Source organism: Triturus cristatus, chromosome 2_2 (assembly GCF_964204655.1).
Source record: "Triturus cristatus chromosome 2_2, aTriCri1.1, whole genome shotgun sequence".
Taxonomy (NCBI): domain Eukaryota; kingdom Metazoa; phylum Chordata; class Amphibia; order Caudata; family Salamandridae; genus Triturus; species Triturus cristatus.
Genome location: NC_140582.1, coordinates 790,740,097 through 790,761,384, shown reverse-complemented (window position 1 = coordinate 790,761,384; position 21,288 = coordinate 790,740,097). Strand labels below are relative to the sequence as shown.

General features: G+C 46.5%; 1 protein-coding gene across 1 annotated transcript in view; it reads right to left on the bottom strand.

The window, feature by feature from the left end:
* The window catches only part of PDCL2 (phosducin like 2), a 287,508-nt gene that overhangs the window by 183,762 nt on the left and 82,458 nt on the right, over window positions 1-21,288 (bottom strand). Inside the window, exon 3 of the mRNA XM_085642073.1 lies at window positions 8,413-8,503. Coding sequence (XP_085498199.1) covers window positions 8,413-8,503 — 91 coding nt within the window. The remainder of the gene's footprint in view (window positions 1-8,412; window positions 8,504-21,288) is intronic.

Genomic DNA, 21,288 nt, shown 5'->3' with positions numbered 1-21,288 from the left:
GGTGTGTGAGGGTCTTCTTTTCCAAATAAGGAGTAACCTTTACTCCTGCTTTTCACTATAGTTTCCTGTCACCACTGTGCGACCCACTTGTTATTCTGTCACACCTTGCGTTAACACTAGGAACTGCATACCTTCTGTTTTCACACCTAGGCCCTGCACATGTAGGACAGCAATGATAATGACTTGATGTACATCCTTCTGCGGGTCTGAGACCTCCATTTCTTTCGTGTGTGCATCCTATCAATAGTGTAAGCTTGTGAAACTCTCCGTACACACGCTCTGAGGGCGTGTGTACGGTCCGTATCACTAGAGTTGTGTGCCCGTAGGAGCACTCGTGGTAAGGACCGTACACACGTACGTGTACTACCAGTGCCTACATGTACGTGTAGGCACTGGTAGTACACGTACGTGTAGGCACTGATAGTACACGTACCCGTACGTGTACTACCATTGCGGACACGTACGTGTACTACCATTGCGGACACGTACGTGTAGGCACTGGTAGTACACGTATGTGTAGGCACTGGTAGTACACGTACCCGTACATGTACTACCATTGAGGACACGTACGTGTAGGCACTGTGAGTACACGTACGGGTACGTGTACTACCAGTGCCTACACGTACGTGTACTACCAGTGCCTACACGTACGTGTACGCACTGGTAGTACACGTACCCGTACGTGTACTGCCATTGCGGACACGTACGCGTAGGCACTGGTAGTACACGTATGTGTAGGCACTGGTAGTACAGGTACGGGTACGTGTACTACCATTGCGGACACGTACGTGTAGGCACTAGTAGTACACGTACGGGTACGTGTACTACCAGTGCCTACACGTACGTGTACTCACAGTGCCTACACGTACGTGTAGGCACTGGGAGTACACATACGGGTACGTGTACTACCAGTGTCTACAGGCACTGGTAGTAAACGGTACGTGTACTACCATTGCGGACATGTACGTGTAGGCACTGGTAGTACAAGTACGGGTACGTGTACTTCCAGTGCCTACACGTACGTGTACTCACAGTGCCTACACGTACGTGTAGGTATTGGGAGTACACGGTGGGTCCCAGGGGGGCAATGGCTTATGTGTCCCATGCAGAGCATGATGTAGTTCATGTGTGCACTCCTCACTTGCATTGTGCTTACTGTGACATTCACTGCATAGTGGATGACACATTCAGCCTGGCTAATCCTTTGTGGCATTTTTTGTCTATTGTCCTGAGGTGATTCAGTGGTCCCCCCGGTGTGACAGGTGACTGTACCCACAGATGTGTCTGAGTTGAGTGGAGCTGTGGTGAGAGTGTCCAAGTGATGTGTACGCCCCCTGGACATTGATGTGTGTGAATGTTCCTTGTCATGTGGGTGAGTGTCTATGTGAAGTGTTGCACCACAGCTGCATGGAAGAGGCAACAGGTCTACCCATCTGATGTGAGAAGTAAGCCGTGCTGTGTGTCTGACTTGCTGAGCTAGCCCCACACCTGTGACACCCCACAGGCAAGTGGCACATGTGCAGAGTGAGGTTTGTATCCGCTGTTGCCAATGGCATGTGATTGATCTGTGCCTGTGTGTGTCTGTGTACTCTGCTGAGGTTGCGTCAGTGGCCTGGGGCATGTAACTGCTTGGAGGTGCTGTCCATCAGCCTGGTGTCTCTTGTGATGCAGTGTGTGCCATGTTCATGGAGTGTGTCGCACCCCTCATGCCACCTGTGTAGTTTATATGCCATGTAGTGCATTGGGGCTTCTACAGAGGCCTAAGACTAAGATGCAATTCCTTGGCAGCATCCTATGCCCTGTTCAACATTTCAAAGATGTTCAAATGTGTGTCTCTCTGACATGGAGCAGGTGTAGTGATGTTGTCTCACTTTGTCATCCTCACAGGTAACTGCCTACGCCAAGGGGGAGATCTGGAAGCAGGCCGTCAGGGCCGTGAGATCGGTGGAGGGTCGCAGTCGGCGCCTAGCCCAAGTAAGAAAACGGTGGCAGGACATCCGGTGCTGGACCCGGAGGATCGCCCGGGTCCTGCTGAAGGACTCACCTCCACGCCGCCACGGCGGGCGCCGACGCCTGACCCACCAGATGAAGCGTGTCCTGGCGATAGTCTTCCCTGACATGGATAGGCGGTTACAGGAGATGCAGCAGCAGCAAAGGGGTAGGTACATGTGTGTTTGTTGTGTGTCACCAGCTTTTGGAAGTGACCAGTCGCCTGGATACACTGCCAGGGTTTATATGTGCAGTGCATATCCTTTTCCCCCCCAAGTCAACCGGTGCTGTTCTTCCTCTCTTCCCCTCCTTGACATGTGTTCCCTGGTCTGTGTGTAAACACTATTGCACATGGTCATCTCGGCTGCCAGGTAATCCAAGTGCACATTTCTTTCTGCATCATGTGTGGGGGTGGTCTGTGACATGTGTTGGTACCTTGCCTGTGCCCTGTCCTGTTCATTCATTTGGGGGTCCATATTTGTTGGCACTGATGCGGAGTCTCAACATAGGAGTGTGAGGATTCAAATGAACAGACTTGCAGCATGCATGACCGATGTTGTGGCCTCAGACATGATGTGCATGAGTGGGAGATATGCATAGTGCCGGGATGGTTGCTCATGTTACAGTCAGATCATTCCAGGACCATGGAGCAGTGTCCCCACTACAGTCCCCTGACACACCCTTGCCTCTGATTCATGTGTGTCATCCAACACTGTGCCCATTCTCTGTGTGTTCAGCATAGGTTGGCCTCTGTGGCATTGTTCCCTGTCCTCATTTGTATTTATGTAAAGTGTGCTACATGTGTCCACTGGACAGGGTGACCCCATTTGGCTTGTGCATCCTCACACTGGGCAGTGCCTGTGTGTCTATTTACAACTATCTGTTGATGGTTGTTTGTCACAAATATGTGTTGGCACCCTCACGAGGTGATGTGGAGTACATTTAGGATTTCTTGATGCACATTTTAGTAAACCCAGATTAAGAGGCGTAACTTCTTGATCTGTCTCAATCACATTGTGTTAGGTATGGGGGGTTTGTGCGGGCAAGGCCTACATGTCCAAACCTTATGTCTCCTTGCCAGGTCTGACCTGTGAGTGATAATTGTCTGGACAGACACTCAACATGCAGTGACCCAGTCATGTTGTGCAGGGTTTAATGTTTGCGCTTTGCAGCATGTGTCAAAAGTTTAAATACAGGATTCATGCTCATCCATTTTTGGCACCAGTGTGTGGTCCAGATGCTACGTAGTTTGGTCTTTGTGTGGTTACATCTGTGTGGACATTCTTGCTTGCCATGAGTGTGTCTCCTCAGTGCAGGTGTTCCTTATTCCGACACAATTGCAGGCCCATTATCTTATGCACTGTCCTGTTTTTGGACATGTGTGCCACTCCACATGACAGGCAGTGGGTCAGATGTGTTGCCAACTGTGTAATCATGGTACGGATGGCCATGTGACAGGTGGCATGATTCAAGTTGTTAGTCAAGAAGTCTTGTACCCTAGCACTCACTAATTACACTTGTCAACATGTCTTCATTTTTTCAATGCTTGACTTTGATGTTTTGTTGTGAAGGACAATAATGTGCCTGCATGACAGATGTCTCCCACGGAAGTGCACAAGAAACCACCTTTACACTTTCAGGGGACACGCTGGTACATATTAAAGAAAGGCACGGTTCGAATAACACTTTTTTAAAGGTTATACATATCCATGTTCCCACAGTGTGGTGGCATTTGGGTAAGTCCTTGGTTGTTGCTGATACCAACTTACGAGTGTCAAGTCATTCAGACTGCCGTGGGGCCATGTATATGTACTTACTGAAACCCCATTTCTTTCTAACAGTGGCTTATTTGAATAAGGCTGGCAGCTCATACAATGACTGTGTAAATGTAGTTTTGTGTGCACCTCCTTGTGTGACTTCTTTTATACAGGCACATGTGTGTTCTGTTCATAAAGTGGCACATTCACACATTCTAAACATGTAGATTGTGTAAAGTGTTGTGATTCCCAAGGGATCACAACGTATTTCGTTTGGGTTTCCAAAGTACTCACAGGTCTCTGATTGTGGGGACACCTTCAGCATTGCGGTCTGTTATTTAGCCTTGGGTGCACCAATACTGTTTCGTTCACAGTAAACAAGAGGTGGCATGCCTTCATAGTATTGCTGTGCTCAACTGTTCCCAGACACTATCTTCTCAGTATAATTCGATATCAAGTAATTTGCTGTTGTGTCCTAATTTTCCTTGTTTCCAAGTGGCATGGTGGGTCAACCAACTGTGGAGTGCAGGGCTTACATATGTGCGGAGTAATGTAGATGATGTCATGATGCATTTCCTGATATGCACTGTGACCTATTTTGTTTGGACTCATGTGTCAGATGTATACAGGTGACTGATTATTTTCAGTATCTTCAACTTGCCCACAGCATCGTCGGAGGACACCAAGGGAGACACCTGCACAGACCTTGAGGAGGGATCCAGCACCATCCACACTTCCCACTCCCATGCCTGTCCCATGCACACCCAGACATTCCCAAGCACGCACCCCACCAGACACAGGCAGCACACAAACACGTAAGGGCACACACACACCTCCTGGCATGCACACTCAGGGGGATAAAGGCACACCCACTGGGTCTGGGGCACACAGGCATACACGCAGCCACAGTCTGAGTCCGCATGCCTCACTACCCAGTCCCTCCAAAGGCACTCCCCTTGGCTCCCCTGCCACACAGTCAGACAAGGAGAGCTACTTGGCTGTGCTGGGCCTCAGCACCACTGGGTCACCAGCCCGCAAACGGGCAAGGCACTCTCCGGGTAGGGGAGTTGATCACCCCCCTGTCCACCCCCTCCCCCAGTATCGCTGCACCCCATCCCTCTGACCCCACCCCCTCCTTTGTGCCTGTGGTTTCTTCCGGTGCAGGGGATACTCTGGACGCCCTGGCAGAAGTGTGCAGCGCCGAGCTCACCTCCACCTTTGGCGCTGCCCCACCCCCTGTGGTGGAGGCGTCCAGTCCTGCACCCACCACACCTACCCTTACACCTCCTATCCCTGCGGTGCCTGGTCCTTCCCCACTGGATGCCCCGCCCCCAGTCGACGAACCTGATGGTTCTAATGTGCAGGCAAGCTAGGGGAGACACGTGCCCATGTGTCCCCCCCAAGGACTTCTATTCTGGACTGGCCAATGGCCTTTGTATATAGTGTTGTTGATAAAAATGTTATCTTATGCTGATTGAAGCATTTTCTGTTGACTTTGCACACTATTGCATTTCAGGTATTGATGTTGGTGCTGATGCTCCAGGAGTTGTGGTTGTGGTAATGTGTTATGTTTAGGACAAAGGTTCGAGTCTGATGGTCAGGAGGTGGCCCATGGGATCTGCGTGCCATCACAAGGTCTCTGCAAAGGATCTTTGGTCGTGTGTGTTATTTGTTTTTTGATTCATTGTACCAAGGTGTGTCCCTTCCTCCGTGGCACCTGACATCTTCCCTGCAGAGAGTTGCACAACTGTTCTGCTGACCTGTGTATACATTCCCTTTGTTGGTGACGGATCCCTTCAACTATGGCCATGCCTGCTCAGCAATGTCTCCGCCTGCATCGTCTGTGCCGTCCTTGCTAGTCACTCTTCTTGTGTATTGAGTATGTTGCCATGCCTTCAGGGAGTAATTCTCCCTTTTCCGCACTATGCATGTGTGTAATCCCAGCCTAGCACACATATGGTACTTGTTCTGCAGGGTATTTGGGCACCTGACTGACTATTGTGGGCATTGTATCTGTGGGAACTCCACCCTATTCCTTCCATGAGAGACAACATCTTGGTGGCTGTCCCAGCACCTGTACATTCCTATCAGTCCTGGGATGTGCGTGACAGTATGTGTTCCCTTTGGCTCTCTTAGTTTAGTAGGCATTGACATGACTATACAGTCTTGTGGTGTGATCTCTGTGTGTGTATTGTGCTGCATCCGCCAGGGGTGTTTATTCATGTGTCATTGGTCTTCACACCCACATGTGGTGTGTCATGCAGTGGGGGAAAGACATCCATCCTCATGGGAGTGGGACACTGCTGTCAGTGATGTGTTGTTATGGCACTATCAACATAGTCGAAAATTAGGGATGCGTACATTCACCCATGGAGTTGTGGTCATCTGATAATGATGTACACACCCCCATGTCTCTGTCCACTGCTGGGAGTCCTCTGCACCCACCCCTCACATGTCTCTGTCCACTGCTGGGAGTGATAGGCACCCACCCCTCACATGTCTCTGTCCACTGCTGGGAGTCCTCTGCACCCACCCCCATATCTCTGTCCACTGCTGGGAGTCCTCTGCACCCACCCCCATGTCTCTGTCCACTGCTGGGAGTCCTCTGCATCCACCCCATGTCTCTGTCCACTGCTGGGAGTCCTCTGCACCCACTCCTCACATGTCTCTGTCCACTGATGGGAGTGATAGGCACCCACCCCTCACATGTCTCTGTCCACTGCTGGGAGTGATAGGCACCCACCCCTCACATGTCTCTGTCCACTGCTGGGAGTGATAGGCACCCACCCCCATGTTTCTGTCCACTGCTGGGTGTCCTCTGCACCCACCCCTCACATGTCTCTGTCCACTGCTGGGAGTGATAGGCACCCACCCCCATGTCTCTGACCACTGCTGGGAGTCCTCTGCACCCACCCCCATGTCTCTGTCCACTGCTGGGAGTCCTCTGCACCCACCCCTCACATGTCTCTGTCCACTGCTGGTATTCCTCTGCACCCACCCCTCACATGTCTCTGTCCACTGCTGGTATTCCTCTGCACCCACCCCTCACATGTCTCTGTCCACTGCTGGTATTCCTCTGCACCCACCCCTCACATGTCTCTGTCCACTGCTGGTATTCCTCTGCACCCACACCTCACATGTATTTGTCCACTGCTGGGAATCCTAGGCAGCCACCCACCCACCCACCCGCACCCTTGGTGCAGTACACTGCTGTCCTGGGCATACACCCCCCCCAATGTACTGGTTATATGCTGCACCAGGCCCTAAACCAACATTCGTGGCGTGTGTACGCCTTGTCTCACAAATGTACTGGTGCCCTAGGGGTACGGGTGATGCGGTCCGTACCCCCGCATTCATAGGTTGGGTACGGTCCGTACCACGCGTACCCCTACATCACCACTACAATGGTGGTTCGGACTGTACCCACGCTCTGAGGGCGTGGGTACGGGCCGTACCACCATTGTAGTGGTGATGTAGGGGTACACGTGGTACGGACCGTACCCACGCCCTTAGAGCGTGGGTACGGTCCGTACCACCATTGTAGTGGTGATGTAGGGGTACGCGTGATACGGACCGTACTCACGCCCTCAGAGCGTGGGTACGGTCCGTACCACCATTGTAGTGGTGATGTAGAGGTACGCGTGCACCATATGGGGACTGGTCTGACAAAATTTGCTAGGGCTGCTTTGGGTTCCCAGTCTCGCCCTGGCGGAAGCAGGAGCCTCGTACCGCAAAATAAAACCAAACATTGAAAAGTTAGTCACCGAGATTCAGCACCAACCTTCTCATTAAAACTTTTCAATTTCTGCATATTTTCTCAATATAAAATATTAAAATCTTAGTAATTTAAGTATTTGTTTGGTGTGTACTTGCTTGTGTATTGTTTGTGAATTACTGTTTTAATGTTTAAAATGTAAATCGTACAATTTGTTTGTGGGTCCCTGGCTTCTATCAGTGATTCAGAGGGGGTCCTCTGGAATTATAAGGTTGGGAACCACTGTTATAACATTTTGCCATTTGTAACAGTCTTGTAGCTACCATTTCAAAGTTAGGGTGGCATGAGGGTCTATTCTGCTCATGCATCATATTTGGGACCTGACACCACATGCCAGCAAAATTATTAATACAATTATTTCTCATAGGTGTAACTATAAACTATTAGGTCGAACGTGGATAGTTTACAATCTACATGAATAACTCAGTAATGGCACCCTAATATCCTAACCATTTGTCTGGTTATTCCATAAAAATATCACATCCTGATCGCTAGATAATAGAGTTATTCCACAATCCAAAGATCACAATTTGAAACTAAAGAGCTTTCAAATTATCTTTGAATATGTTTTACTGGAAATCACTGGAGATTGAGAAAACTCTCTCTTCTCCTCTAAACAAGGTTAATTGTGGGTTTAAAAAAAGTGAGACTTTACTGTGATTAGTTCTTAAAGAAAGGACTAACAAAATAATATGGAAAAAGACAAGCTGTTAAAAACAATTATCATATATCTTGACTGTGTGATTGATATTGTAAAAAAGGTTAGGATGTTCACATACGGGAAATGTTTTCTATCACACTTCCTTATTCAAAGACATATAAACTGGTGATATAAAGCAGTCGTGTTTTTGAATGCTTTTTTTTGTTCAGTACATTCACATTTTATTTTACCTGTACAGTTCAATAGCTCTTTCATCCTCTTCATCAAACTCGTCTTCAGCTTCTTTTAAATCCTGAAGAGTCATTCTTTCATAAGGTTTGACTGCAGGACAAACAACAATTACAGTATAATGTGCCATTTTCTCTTTAAATATAACACACAGATTCCATAATTCTGTGCAGTCTCTGATGCTCAACAAAAGATTTGTTCATCATTATACAACAATCTGCTCAGCATCTGACAAAGCAAGATTAAAACAAGCATTTGCAATGCAATAGGTCTCGCATTTACTTGAGTTTGAGCTATTGGCATTATAAATGACAATGCCTTTTATTTATGTTTTGGTTTTTAAAACAAATAAATAAAAGGGATTGTTATTTATAATGCCAATAGCTGAAACTCACATAATTGCGAGACCTATTGCATTGCAAATGCTTGTTAAACTGAGCAATGGTTTTGTCTTTGCTTTAGGGACAAGGGAAGATAAAAACACTGTGTGCGCCACATAAAGACAGTGAGATAAGTAATGCTGTGGAGACCAAAATGAAAGAGAGAGCCAAGGAAGAGTGGAAAGGGAGAATACAGAAGACAAAAAAGAGTATAAGTAAGAAAAGGAAATGAGGACAAAAATAACAGAGAGAAAGAGAGAGTGAGATGGAGAGAGAGAGAAAGAAAGAAGATGAGAGAGGGGTAGTAACGGATGTGGCAAGTGTAATTGTTATGCAGCCAGTCAGTGTATATATGTCATAGTAGAACGAGAGGAGAGAGTTTTACATACATGTTAGCACTGTAACCGAAACTACACACTTTTACTTTCGTGATCATTGGAAACAAGGCCCAAATTTTCTTTTTTTTCACACAGTGCAGCATCCAAATGAATTTGTGCAAGGAGAAAAATACAGTTCATCCCCTGCACTGTCACACAAACAGGGCTGCCCTGTGAGGCAGGTAGCTTCACACCAGGGTGCACAGGGGAGTGTAAGCTTCTAGCATAGCATTGTACTTGAGGCACAAATTTCCACCACAAAATTCTATGCGTAGACAAACTCAAAAGGTTGCCACACATTGGATGTGTGCTGTGCACTGTAGCACACATACACTGTCTTTTTTCGGAGAAATTAACACATTCCCCGTTGTTTGCACTTGCTCTAAGTAGACATTGCTAATATAAAGCCTGGTCTGGCTATTTTCGTAGTCGGGCCTGGAGTCAAAATCTGTCACTGTTTGCCCCTTGACACAAAGCAGGGCCTTCCATTTTTTACTCTGTGAAATGTGCCCCTTTCCAATGCAAAATAGCTGAATAGTAAATAGAATGCCCTGCTGTGCATCAAGCTACCACTGGCACCAGTGCTTAATTTGCAAAACAATATGTGCCAGGGCTCTCTTAATGAGACTACCATAGCTCGCACTACCCCTGCCAGTGCTGCCAATAATAGTAACAACACAACTTCTAGCAATCACACTCCTACAAGTGTGACAAATCAGACTCTTACATGCCCCAAAGCTACAAGAATAGCCGGTACGCAAGGTATTAGTAATTTATAATGTCTTTTGAATTAATAAACAATTGTTGTTGTGCTCATCTCTGAATCACACACACAGTGCCACCATGTAGCAGACAGCTATTATCACAATTAAGTGGGGGTGCTGAGCACCGGAAACCTAACCGGCACAAATTAAGCACTGACTGGCACACTAAAAATGGGCTCAAGTGTACTTTTCTGTAGATTGCTGTTGTTTTAAAACGTGATAAACAATACATTTTACGGTGTGAGCAAACTTGTTTCCTCTTATGTAATTCACCAAACACGCACTGTGGTTTACATACTTTATAAACGCCGGCGCTCCCCCCTCTTCCCCACTGTGCATGCCTGCTCTCTTTCATGCTAAGCTTGTGTCTAACTGTAATGCAATTGGTGCTGATTTAAAGCGCTCTGATACCTTTGGGTAAAGTTTGCGCTATACAAAAGTGAAAACGAATAAATAAAAGCCTACCTGTACCACGTCCATTCTGCGATGCCACATGCCTTTGGGTCCCTGTACTTATTAACTGCACCCGGCTGTGGGAAACCCCCATGGTGGGAACAACGTGTTGTGGAGCAGATGCAGGGAATGTAGCCACTGTCCTGTGGCAGCACCATGGGGTAACAGTGCGTGGACAGGAAGGCAGGCAGTCGGTAGTGCTGTGCCTGGCAGTGTAGTCCTGTGTGCACGCCAGGCATGGGGGTTGCTGTTGGCTGACGGGAACTGGTGAGGAGGTGCCGGTTCGGTATGCCTGCTTCCTGATTTTAGGCAGGCGACAGTCTCCCATTAAGCTCCGCTGTGTAGCTAACATTTTATAAAGGCATATTACAACTTGTGGCTTCAGAGTTGGGATAAACAAATCTTTTTGTAAGGAGTCTAGGCTGCTGCAAAGGATGACAAGAGATTTCAACGTTGTGGGCCTTTGCATGGTGTGTATTGTGTGTGCAGTTTGTAATGCAGTGATGTTTGTAGATATGTTTAGGTGGGAATATATTGTTTGGAAGCAAACATTTAGAATAGAATAAGTCTGTTATCGTTCCTGTGAAGTAGGTGGACACTTAGGGGAACAGCCTTCAGTGGAGACAACGAGGACAAGACAAGACAATATCAAAACACGGCAGGTTGACAAATCCAACAAGCTTTGGCAACGCGGCCGAAAGTGAAAGTGATCGCAATCGCGATTACGATCGCGTGCAACGGAGGGCGCACGTGCTCGTTCACGTGCACTGTAGCTTTAGGCCACGGCAGCACTTTAAAAAAGCCTGTTTACAAAATGAGTGGACTGTTGTATAAGACTAAGTTAGAGATTGACAACACTACCCAGCCATGGTTTGTGACTAAAATATGGACAGAAGAGAAGAAGGACAAGGGGTGAGAAAAAGAGAAAAGTGGAGCTCAAAGACTCAGTAAAACGGCAACGATCCAAATACAGAGGGAATTGTAATTTGTCAATGGTTTATCGAAAATCCAGTTGGCTCGTGCGATGTATGTATTCGCCATTTATTTTAAGGTGTTCGCCACCCGTGCATTGAATTGAAAACCCATCCATCATGGCGCAAGTTTGTTGGTAAATTAAAGGTTCCCGTTCTGAAATGGCTGCTGTTACGCTAACGAATACAACGTCAACTGTTCCAATATGGACGCGTTCATATATCAAGAGTGAAAAGTCGGCAATATATGAAGGTCGCCATGGCTAGCCCGGTTGCGACTGAAAGCGAGCCTCGCAGGTCGTCCCTTAGTAAATGTTGGAGCTGTCGATGGTTGGGAGCCGCAGGGCTGTATGCGGCAGCGGGGTACGTCTTCCAGGCGGCGCGCCGGACCATGGCGAAGGGGGTGGCCGTGGGACCAGGCACAGTCACGCAGATCGTGTTTAGTCTCTGTGAGTAGGAGCGGACTGCTAAAATGGGAAAGCGGGAGGATGGGAGGGACCTATCTGTCAATCTGATAGCTGTAATGAGGGTGAAACTCGATGTTCAAGAAGAAGCCCCATAAAAGCAAACAGAGAAACACTTTTTGGTGGTTGACGCAGGTTTGCAAAGGGGGTGCTCTTATTGAAGTCTAAGGAGTCATGTTAATATTTCGGCGGGTTAATGTAAGTTGAAAATAGGATGACACCCACCAAATGAAAGTGAGTGGACCTGTATGGGGGACCCGGACACCCGAAAATAGAAGGTGAATCAACTAATCGCGTGTAGGTGGGAGAGTCAGTCACCTCGTATATAAAGATCAGAAGAGAAAGGTCTCGCCACGCCACTCCATACACAGGTGATGGTTATTATAAGCAAGCACACAAGCAGCTCAACTCATGCAGTGTCAATGAGAACAAGCATTGGCCGCACGCGCGCCTCGCGCTTTAAGTTACAAAAAAAAAGAAAAGCTCGGCGGAGCGTGGCGCGCGCGCGCTTGGGGGCGGGGGAGCGGACCCTTTGAAGTGCTCCCAAAAGGCGGATTGCATGGCGGCTCGATGCGCGTGATTGTGCGCGTGCTAGCCATGCAATCTGCTTTTTGGGAGCACTTTTGAAACCCGTATTCTATAGTCTCGCTTTGCGATCGCTTACGCGATAGCAAGGCGAGACCTAAAAAGACATATTTTTCAATAGTGTATGAAACATTTACTTTGTCACTGTATGAAATGTCTTTCCTCGTCAATACCTCATATGAAATGCTCTGGTCTCCAGCTCATTCACAAGATTGCCCTGCACTTAATATTAACAACAAGGAAATAGGATCAGACCTACCTTAAAGGCTCTCACAAATCAAGGCTATTAAAGATTCTCAAGTAAATAGAAATACCTTTGAATTCCCACAGTGATTAAAAAGAAAAGGCCATTTACCTGTAGAAAAGGCACTCTTCTCTCATGCTTTCTTTCAATGATACTATATTGATACGTGTTGGAAAATGGCTCTCTTCGAAGGGTCACCCCAACTTTTTTGTCTTCCTCGTTTTTTGCTGAATTCCTTTTGTTGGCTTCAGGACTCTGAGCACTTTGCCACTGCTGACCAGTAATTGTTATATGCCTGTTTGACATTTTGAATTTACTTTTAAGTCCCCTGTAAAGAAAGGTATACCATATACACAGAGCCTATAAATTAAATGCTACTAGTGGGCATACAGAACGGATTGTTACCTGTAAACATGTCTCAGGCCTGCCACTGGAAATCCTGTGTGTGCAGTTTTACTGCCATTTCGACTAGGCATTTAAAACCCTTAATCTCCCCTTTCATTACACATAGGTCACCCCTAAGGTAGGCCCTAGGTAGGCCATAGGGCAGGGGGCTGTGTAAGTAAAAGTTAGGACATGTACTTTTAAGTTGCTGTGAGGCCTACTCCTCTCATAGGTTAACACTCCTTTAGACACACCTAAGCTGTAAATCCTAGATAGAAAGGAGTAGCTGTGTCATGTTTTAAATCTTTGGAATGGTAATGACAAATCCTCTTTACTGATAAAGTTGAATTTGACATTACTATTTTAGAACTGCCACTTTTAGAAAGCGGTCATTTTTCTGCTCTCACAGCTCTGTGTGCCTGCAGCCTGTCTCCAATACATGTCTGGGGTAGGTGACCGCTACACCTTGTGTATTCGCTCTAGACAGCCACAAGCACAGGAAGGTTATGTGTGTCCGAGTACTCATCTAAATTTTGATGGCTCTTCCTGGGCAAGAAGGGAGGGAGGGGCTGACACTTACACCAGATTAGTCAGTGTCTTCGCCCCATACCAAGGGTTGATTACTCCCCACAGCTATTCTGGAGCCAGGACTGTGAAGAAAGGGCTTCTGTGCACTTCAAAGACCCTTCTTTGAAGTCACCCCCACTACAGAGACACAACTGGGTATAAGTATTGTTGCTCTGACCCCACCAAATCAGGTTATCTTTTAGTGTGTATCCAGTTTACCCTGACTAGGATTGTGGTTCCAGCTTGAACAGGGTGTATACCAGTGGTGTAGCACGGAGGGACAGTGTGTCCTGGGCAGCACTATTTTGGGGGAAGGTGGGGAGGCACAACGTAAGTGGTAAGATTTCTCTTTATTTTGTTATTCCCCCTCATTGCCTGTCGCCTCTCCCTGCTTGTCTTCGTCTGTCGCCAGCACCACCCCCACTTGTCTTAGTATGACGACAGCAACCCCTGCCCCCGTCCCCACGTTCCGGCCGTCATTGGGCGGCAAACTCAGGGATCGCCCCGGGCAGCTAAAGGTCTAGCTACGCCACTGGTGTATACCTCTGCAAACCAGAAACCCAAATTGTAACTGTATTTCTTCCCTTTATAGTTTAATCAGAAGAAATTGTTAATTAACTGTAGTCCAGGTTCCGTATTGTACTGATCTTTATTGAATACATAAACATAAGAATAATTCCCTGCTCAGTAGCGGCTGGCAGGGAACGAAAGTAGAGTGGCAGGGGGGATGTAGGGGAGATTTTACAAAATAAAAAAAAAGACTCACCTCACCACATCTCAAGTCGTCTCTCCTCCATGTCCCTTGTCATGACATCGTCTCTCCGCCGGAAGCACACAGGCTCCCTCCCCTAAGCAAATCACAACGCTGCAATGCAGGGTTGTGATTGGCCTGATCACTGTGGCTCGGGTGCTCAGACGGGGAATGGGAGGCTGGGCATGTTCCCCACCAGGCTGTGTAATGCAGCTTGGTGGGGAACATGCAAAGTGTGCAGGACTGCTTTGGGCTGGCCGAGCAGTCCTGCGCACTTTGGAATGCAGCAACCACTCCTCCTCCCGGACGTCACTGGAGTCCCAGCCCCGCTCAGCCTGGCCGGAAAAAAAAGTGATAATAACAGAAATAACTTCTGTTATTATAATTTTTTTTACACTGCTCCGCAAGCATTGGGGTGACGCTCCTCCGCCATAGCAGAGGAGCCGCCACTGTCCCTGCTGTAAGCGGGAGTTCTGGAACATTTAATTCACATATTTATCTATAAAAAGGGCATATAATTGCCCAACATATTCACTACTCCAAATTAAAATCCCTTATTCAAAACTACATTGCTGCACCTTTGAGCCTAAACTGCTGCCTAAGTCTGTCTACAATGAGAGAAAGAGGGTGCAGGGTAGACATTACAATTACAAAAACTAGCCTGTCCATTTAAGACATCTGGAGGCTTCCAATACCATGGTTCCTTGTACTGCCAGTTGCCTCTCAGAGTCAGTTCTTTGTGATGGAGATGTAGAGATGTACAGAAATTAAGCTCTCTGGACTTTATTCCACATGACCGAGAAACCGTCGGGAGGAGGAAGGGTCATTTGTTACTTCAATGAAGATCACTACAAAATAGAACCAGGACTAGGACTCCACGTAAGCAACCATTTCTATTGCACTGTAGGATCTTCATTTATAATGATAAATGTAAGAATAGAGTGGCAAAGAAATCTCTAAGATTCTGAATCTTTCTTAAGAGGAAAGGTCCAGCAATCTAAAAAGAGAAACGATTACACCACTCTATGTAAATTATAGAGTGGAAAGGTTCTTAAGGGTAGCTTGACCTACAATGTCGTTAGCTCTGATTGTGCTTTTAAATCAATAGAGTCTCTATCTTGAACTCTTGTAGACGTTGTGAAATACAGTCCCCAGCAGAGTGGTGTAGAGGGGTGAGGATGGTAAAGTCATTTCCTGGAGTTGGATGGAGATCATACAGTTAAATAGGCTGATTGGGATTTATTGGAGGATATCTATCTGGAGCTATGCGTCTACTGATGGGAGTATCTATGCTGTTTTGTTGCTGCTGATGTGGTTGCCACGCTCATCAAGGGGATTGAACCTTCTGGCTCTGGAAGAATCACCAGTCTTTGTGATGGAAATACAATCGGATGCATGTTTTGCACTGATCCAATGCACCTGATTAGGTATCAGAAGACCCTCCTGTACCACCCCAGAGTTCCTGTGTTCATTCTTTTGGAAGCTCTTTTGCAAATACTTGTATTGTTTCCTATAGAAGCTGATCATTCCTCCCTAAAGAGCCGTAGTGGTGGAAGATTTAAAACTTGTGAAAGTTGTGCCGTTTATCCTTTTTCAAGCGGTGTCCATCCTCTTGCTTTTTCTGTTAGGGTAAGCAGATGACTTGGGAGCTGATACATGACATTTTCAGTGAACTAAGACTGTAATTGAGTCCGGTTTAGATCTAATTGCACATGGCCGGATCATGCTCTAGAGGTCGGTATGTATTTAGAAGCCATGGAGCCATGCTTTGATCGTTGCAGGCATAAGACGTGTTCTACTCCTATGCCTATTACAAGAGACATTGGCACCAGAGGAAGTAAAGGCTTGAGCAGTGATCTTGGTTGCATAGTCTCTGTGATTAGTGAGACTGTAGTATGAGGTGCTTCCAGCAAAATGTTGAGTTTCGCCATGCCACATGCTAAGAAATCATGGAATGTGGAGATGTCATCCAAATACGAAACTCTTGGTGGTGACACAGTGATGGATGTAGGGGCATGTAGGGTGACATATCTGAGTTCCATTCAAATTATCTTATAAGTGACTTTTTGTGCCTCTGCTTCCACAGTGGTTGATACTCTCCCTTGGTAGATATTTCTTAGGAGACTTCCGAGGAGATGGAGGCCTCTTTCTAATGAGTGACATGGAAGTCTGCATAGTGGCATGATTTTTCATGCTGTATGCGGAGAAAGTTGCAGAGGTCTCTGGTGACCAAGGGAAGCAGGCATCGAAACTGGTATAGGTTATAATCAGAAACTATTCCTTGGTGATACAGTTTTTGCTACCGATGAGTACGACACTGTGTAGAGCCCCGATGTTGGTCTATGTGGCGTTGAATGGTATTCTGATGTCAAATGTACTGACTTGACAAATGCCTGGATGGCAAATGGTGTGAGATAGAAAAGGGTGGGAGATGTGAGTGTTTTGACGTTGAAGATCTACACCGTACCTGTATTCAACACTGAGACCTTTGAAGATAAGGGGGATCAATGGCATTGGGAGTCATGTGAATTAGGATGTTACTTTTCTCTTCTCTACTGGATTTTCTCTTCCTGGATCTTCCTCTGCGAGAGGCCTTAAATGGTTGGGGTCTAGTTGCAGTAGAAAAACATTCTTCTATGGAAATCCTTTCAGTCTTTGTTTTTGTCCTTTCTCTGAAGTCTTCTAAAATTTCTTCAAAACCTGATGATGCCTTCCAGCTTAGACCTGGGTCTGCCTGTCCTATGTTTCACTATCCAGACTGCAACCAGACCTAGGGGGAAGGGACAAACTGACCAGAACCAGTTTAGGATTAGATGACGGGAGGGCCCCTCACCCACAGGCTAGCACTGGGCACACAAGTAGCAACCCCAGAACCGGAAATGAGAACACTCCTTGCAGCTTCTCTGCGAGAACCTCATCGGATCCTACACAGAGCCCCCAGAGCCATGCAGCACAGTTTCTGACTGAAATCTTCACTGGAGCCGAGAAAAAGCAAAGCAAAGCCCCATAGTGCCTCGTCACAGCTGAAAGCATCACTGGATCTGATTTGAAGCTATGCTCGGCAGGGCAGAGCCTCAATGCATGGCTGATCCAATGGCGAACAATGCAGAGCTCTGGAAAGCAAAGCAGCACAGACCCTGCACCAAAGTCAGAAGGTAAATCCCTCAATAGGGCAAAATTGGTCCTGTATCTGGCTGGCACCTCATCGTGGATGGCCTGACCATGTGACTTTGGGACCTGTTCGGTGTGATCAGATGCACGCAGTTAACACTTTGAACCTTTTGATGCTATTTTTATCCAAAACTTTAAAATGTGTAACTCGGGTCCATCTAATTAGATTGTTGCCATTTCGGTGTCATTTTATTTATATTTAAATGTAATATATTTCTCGAAACAGTTTTGGGATTGTTTTTTTGTTGTGCTTTTCACTTTATTAGTGTTTGAGTGCTGCATAAATACTTTACACTTTGCCTCTAAGTTAAACCTGACAGCTCTTGTGCCAAGCTATCAAGCTATTGAAATTAGGGGCTTGGTTAGCTTCATTCCAAGGGGGAAAAGTTAGGAGGTCTGGTGTCCAGTTTGTTCATCTGGATCTTGTGAGGCACAAGTGGGTGGTACAGTTCTACCATTATGCATGAGGTTTCTTTGAAGCACAGCAGGACTGCCATCTCCTGTATAATATCTCTGTATAAAGTTTAGACCCGATGTCCACCTTTATGCCAACACAGTAACACAGCTAGGTAGGACCCCTGGGGAGACCTGTGGGTATATATACATCACATCTTGCTTAAAAGGACAGAGGAGACCCAGACTTCCCGGCTGACACACTGACCAGAGACACTGAGGTTCCTGCATGCAGACACCCCAGCTCGCAGTGGTCTAACATTCCTCGCGGGGTGTCCAACTCAAGACAAGGACGGAGTCCCATATTCTCTCATTCTCAGGTAATGGGGTTGACTAGATCCTAGAGGGATTCTTGGCATAGCACCTACACAGATGTTAGGTACATTTAGGTACATCTAGTTAGGGAGGCATCGTAGGAGTACGCACTTTTTATCATGTATTTTATGTACTTGTATATATTCATGACTACTACAAGATGGTAGAACTGTACCATCCTTTTAATTTCATAGTACTTCTAATCATATATCTCTGCTACTGTCTAATGGTTGTTGTAGCTCATCTATTCTACACTAGAATAACAACTGTTCAATAAATTCTGATTGAAAACGCCCAGCCTATTTATTCTGCGTATCTCTGAGACAAACTAAGTGAGCACAAGTGACTGAGTGAAAGGTAGTTTATTTTTTCCACGATTCTGAGGGATCAGGGTTGTCATGTTCTGAGGTTGTCAGAATCTATTCTCTCCTTGGTAAGAGGAGATTATAGTGGCACTGTGAGCTAGCTGATACAGACAGGCTAACATACACGGTGGGGGTGCACGGAATTAGTCTGCCACCAATCCCACAGTTTATGTTATCGAAACGCACAGATCCTGTTTAGGTTATATAGGAACTACACAACACTAGCGGGCAATTTCATATTGTTTGGGCTTCCAATGACAAGGCTCTGGATGTTGTACCTCCTTGATTGTTCAGATAAGTACATCATTGTCTGTCTGATCAAGAAGAGATTTTGTCTTGAAGGACTGTAGAAAAGACTTCAATGCTAAAAGAATAGGTCATAGTTCCAAGACGATATGATAAGTCATTTCCTTCATGGACCATGTTCCCTGAATTTGAAGGTGATCCATGTTCTCTCCCCAACAGTGAGGCATCGGTCACTATCATCTGAGAGGGAACATCCTGATGGAAAGGCATACTTTGAAGGAGACTTTTCGGCATGCACCACTATTGGAGGGATTGCCTCGCTTTGATGAAAGTGTGATCTTGTTTTCCAAGTTGCCTGAGTATTGGTTCCACTGATCTTCCAGACACTCTTAGTGATGACAGGCATTTGGAGTCAGAAATATGTAAAAGGCCATTGAGCCTAGAAGAGATGATACTTTTCTCACAGTTGGATGAAAGACTTTCATGAGAGATTGACATTTCAGACATAAATAAAAATCTCTTCTCCGAAGGATACACTTTTGCTTTTATGGTATCGGTAGTTGCTCCGAGATGGCAACAATGTTGAATTCTGATGATTCTCATGAAGATGTAGCCGATTGAGAATAGAGATAGTTATTCTGTAATGATGATGTGCTTGTTGTTGCATTGACGCCTTGATAAGCCAGTTATCTAGGTATGGATAGACAAATATTCAGTGTTTCCTGAGATATGTGGCAACCACTGCCATGCACTTCCTAAATGTTCTGGGGCTGATTTGATGCCAAAAGGAAGTTCTCGTACTTTGTACTGGTAGTCATTGTGCCCAACAACAAATATCAAGAATGTGCAGTGTTTCCTGGCTATTGGAATGTGGAAGTACGCATTCTGAAGATCTATGGAACACAGCCAGTATCCTTGATGGATTTGATGTAATGCTAGCATTCTAAATTTTTCTGTTCATATCCATTTGTTTGCGACTTTTATGTGTTATGGGTCTGAATTCATTTTTGGGACCTTTCTTTTTCATCAAGAAATAAAGAGAATAAATCCCTGTTGGTTGGGAGGTACGAGCTCCACCTCATGCTTCTACAGAAGGATGTTCACTTCTGATCTCTGAATTTGTAGGTGTTGATTGGAAGGTTTTGGTGAAATATTTGGTGAAAGACAGTAACCATTGGGTACAATATTCAGAAGCCAAACATAGTTTGTGATGGATTTTGACTCTGTTAGATATTGTGAAATACTTCCCGTACCCAAGTGGGTAACAGAAGAAGGAGAAGCAGAGGCTCATTGCTTGGAGCCTATAGGAGGCTTTCCTGCTTAGGCAGATTGGGGGCCCCCTCTTCCCTTTGGTTGACACCATTGGTGCTACTGGAAAGGTCTTTGTTGCTGCTGTTGGTGGTGTCCTTGCAACCACTGAGGGTGGATCAATACGCCTTTTATAAGGGTTGGAAGGTTGCTTTCATTGCTTCTTACGTTTCTCCAGACCAACCGCCTTCAACAACTTCATCTCAGCCTTCATTCGAGCCATTTCACTATCCGTATGACTCCAAAATAGAGTATTAATAGAGGAAGGAAGATTAAATATTCTCTGGTAAGATTCCTGCTTGAGCTCTGTGAGACGAAGCCAAGAATATCATCCGAGGGTCAATCTGTGACAGTAACCACGGGCTGCCAGCAAAGAAAAATCAGCCCTGATTACTTGGTTCGAGATCATCATGCCTTCATTTATAATTTCAATGACGTCTTCTCTACGGTCTCATGGGAGATCTTCTAAAAACTGCTGCAGGGAGTCTCATAAGGATCTGCCCAAGGCAGATGTACTCGCAGCTTTCATGGTTGTGGCAGCTGTGCCACATATCTTGTGCCCCACTGAATCTAGTTTCCTGCAGTCTTCATCTGGTGCAGGGTTACTCATAGTACGGCCCGCGGGCCGCCAGTGGCCCGGCAAGCCTTCCTTGGTGGCCCGCGGACCTTTCAGACATCGTACCGGTGTACGATCGAGGAAGAATGGAGTTCTGGCAGACAAGAGGCCTATTATGCACTCGAAGACGGAGGGCTGCTCTAGTTGGCTGAAGCTCCCGACCCACGTTCGAAAATAGCCCACGGTGTGCAACGGTTGGCTACTCAACCGGAGGCTGCAGGCTGTCTCTCCAATGAGCTGTGGAGAAAAGGGAACCCTCCGGTTGGATGATGTACGTTGGAGCCGAAGCCCGCGCTTCGGTCAGCCTTTGTCTCCGTGTCCATCCATTCAATTGTAGTCACACGGACCGCTCGCCCCCGAGGATGTTATAAGTGTACCGCCCTTGGTCACCCTGGAACACGCCGCCGTTAACTGCGCTCGATTTCACGTTCACATCGTCTGCTTTATGCAGACACCATTTCGAG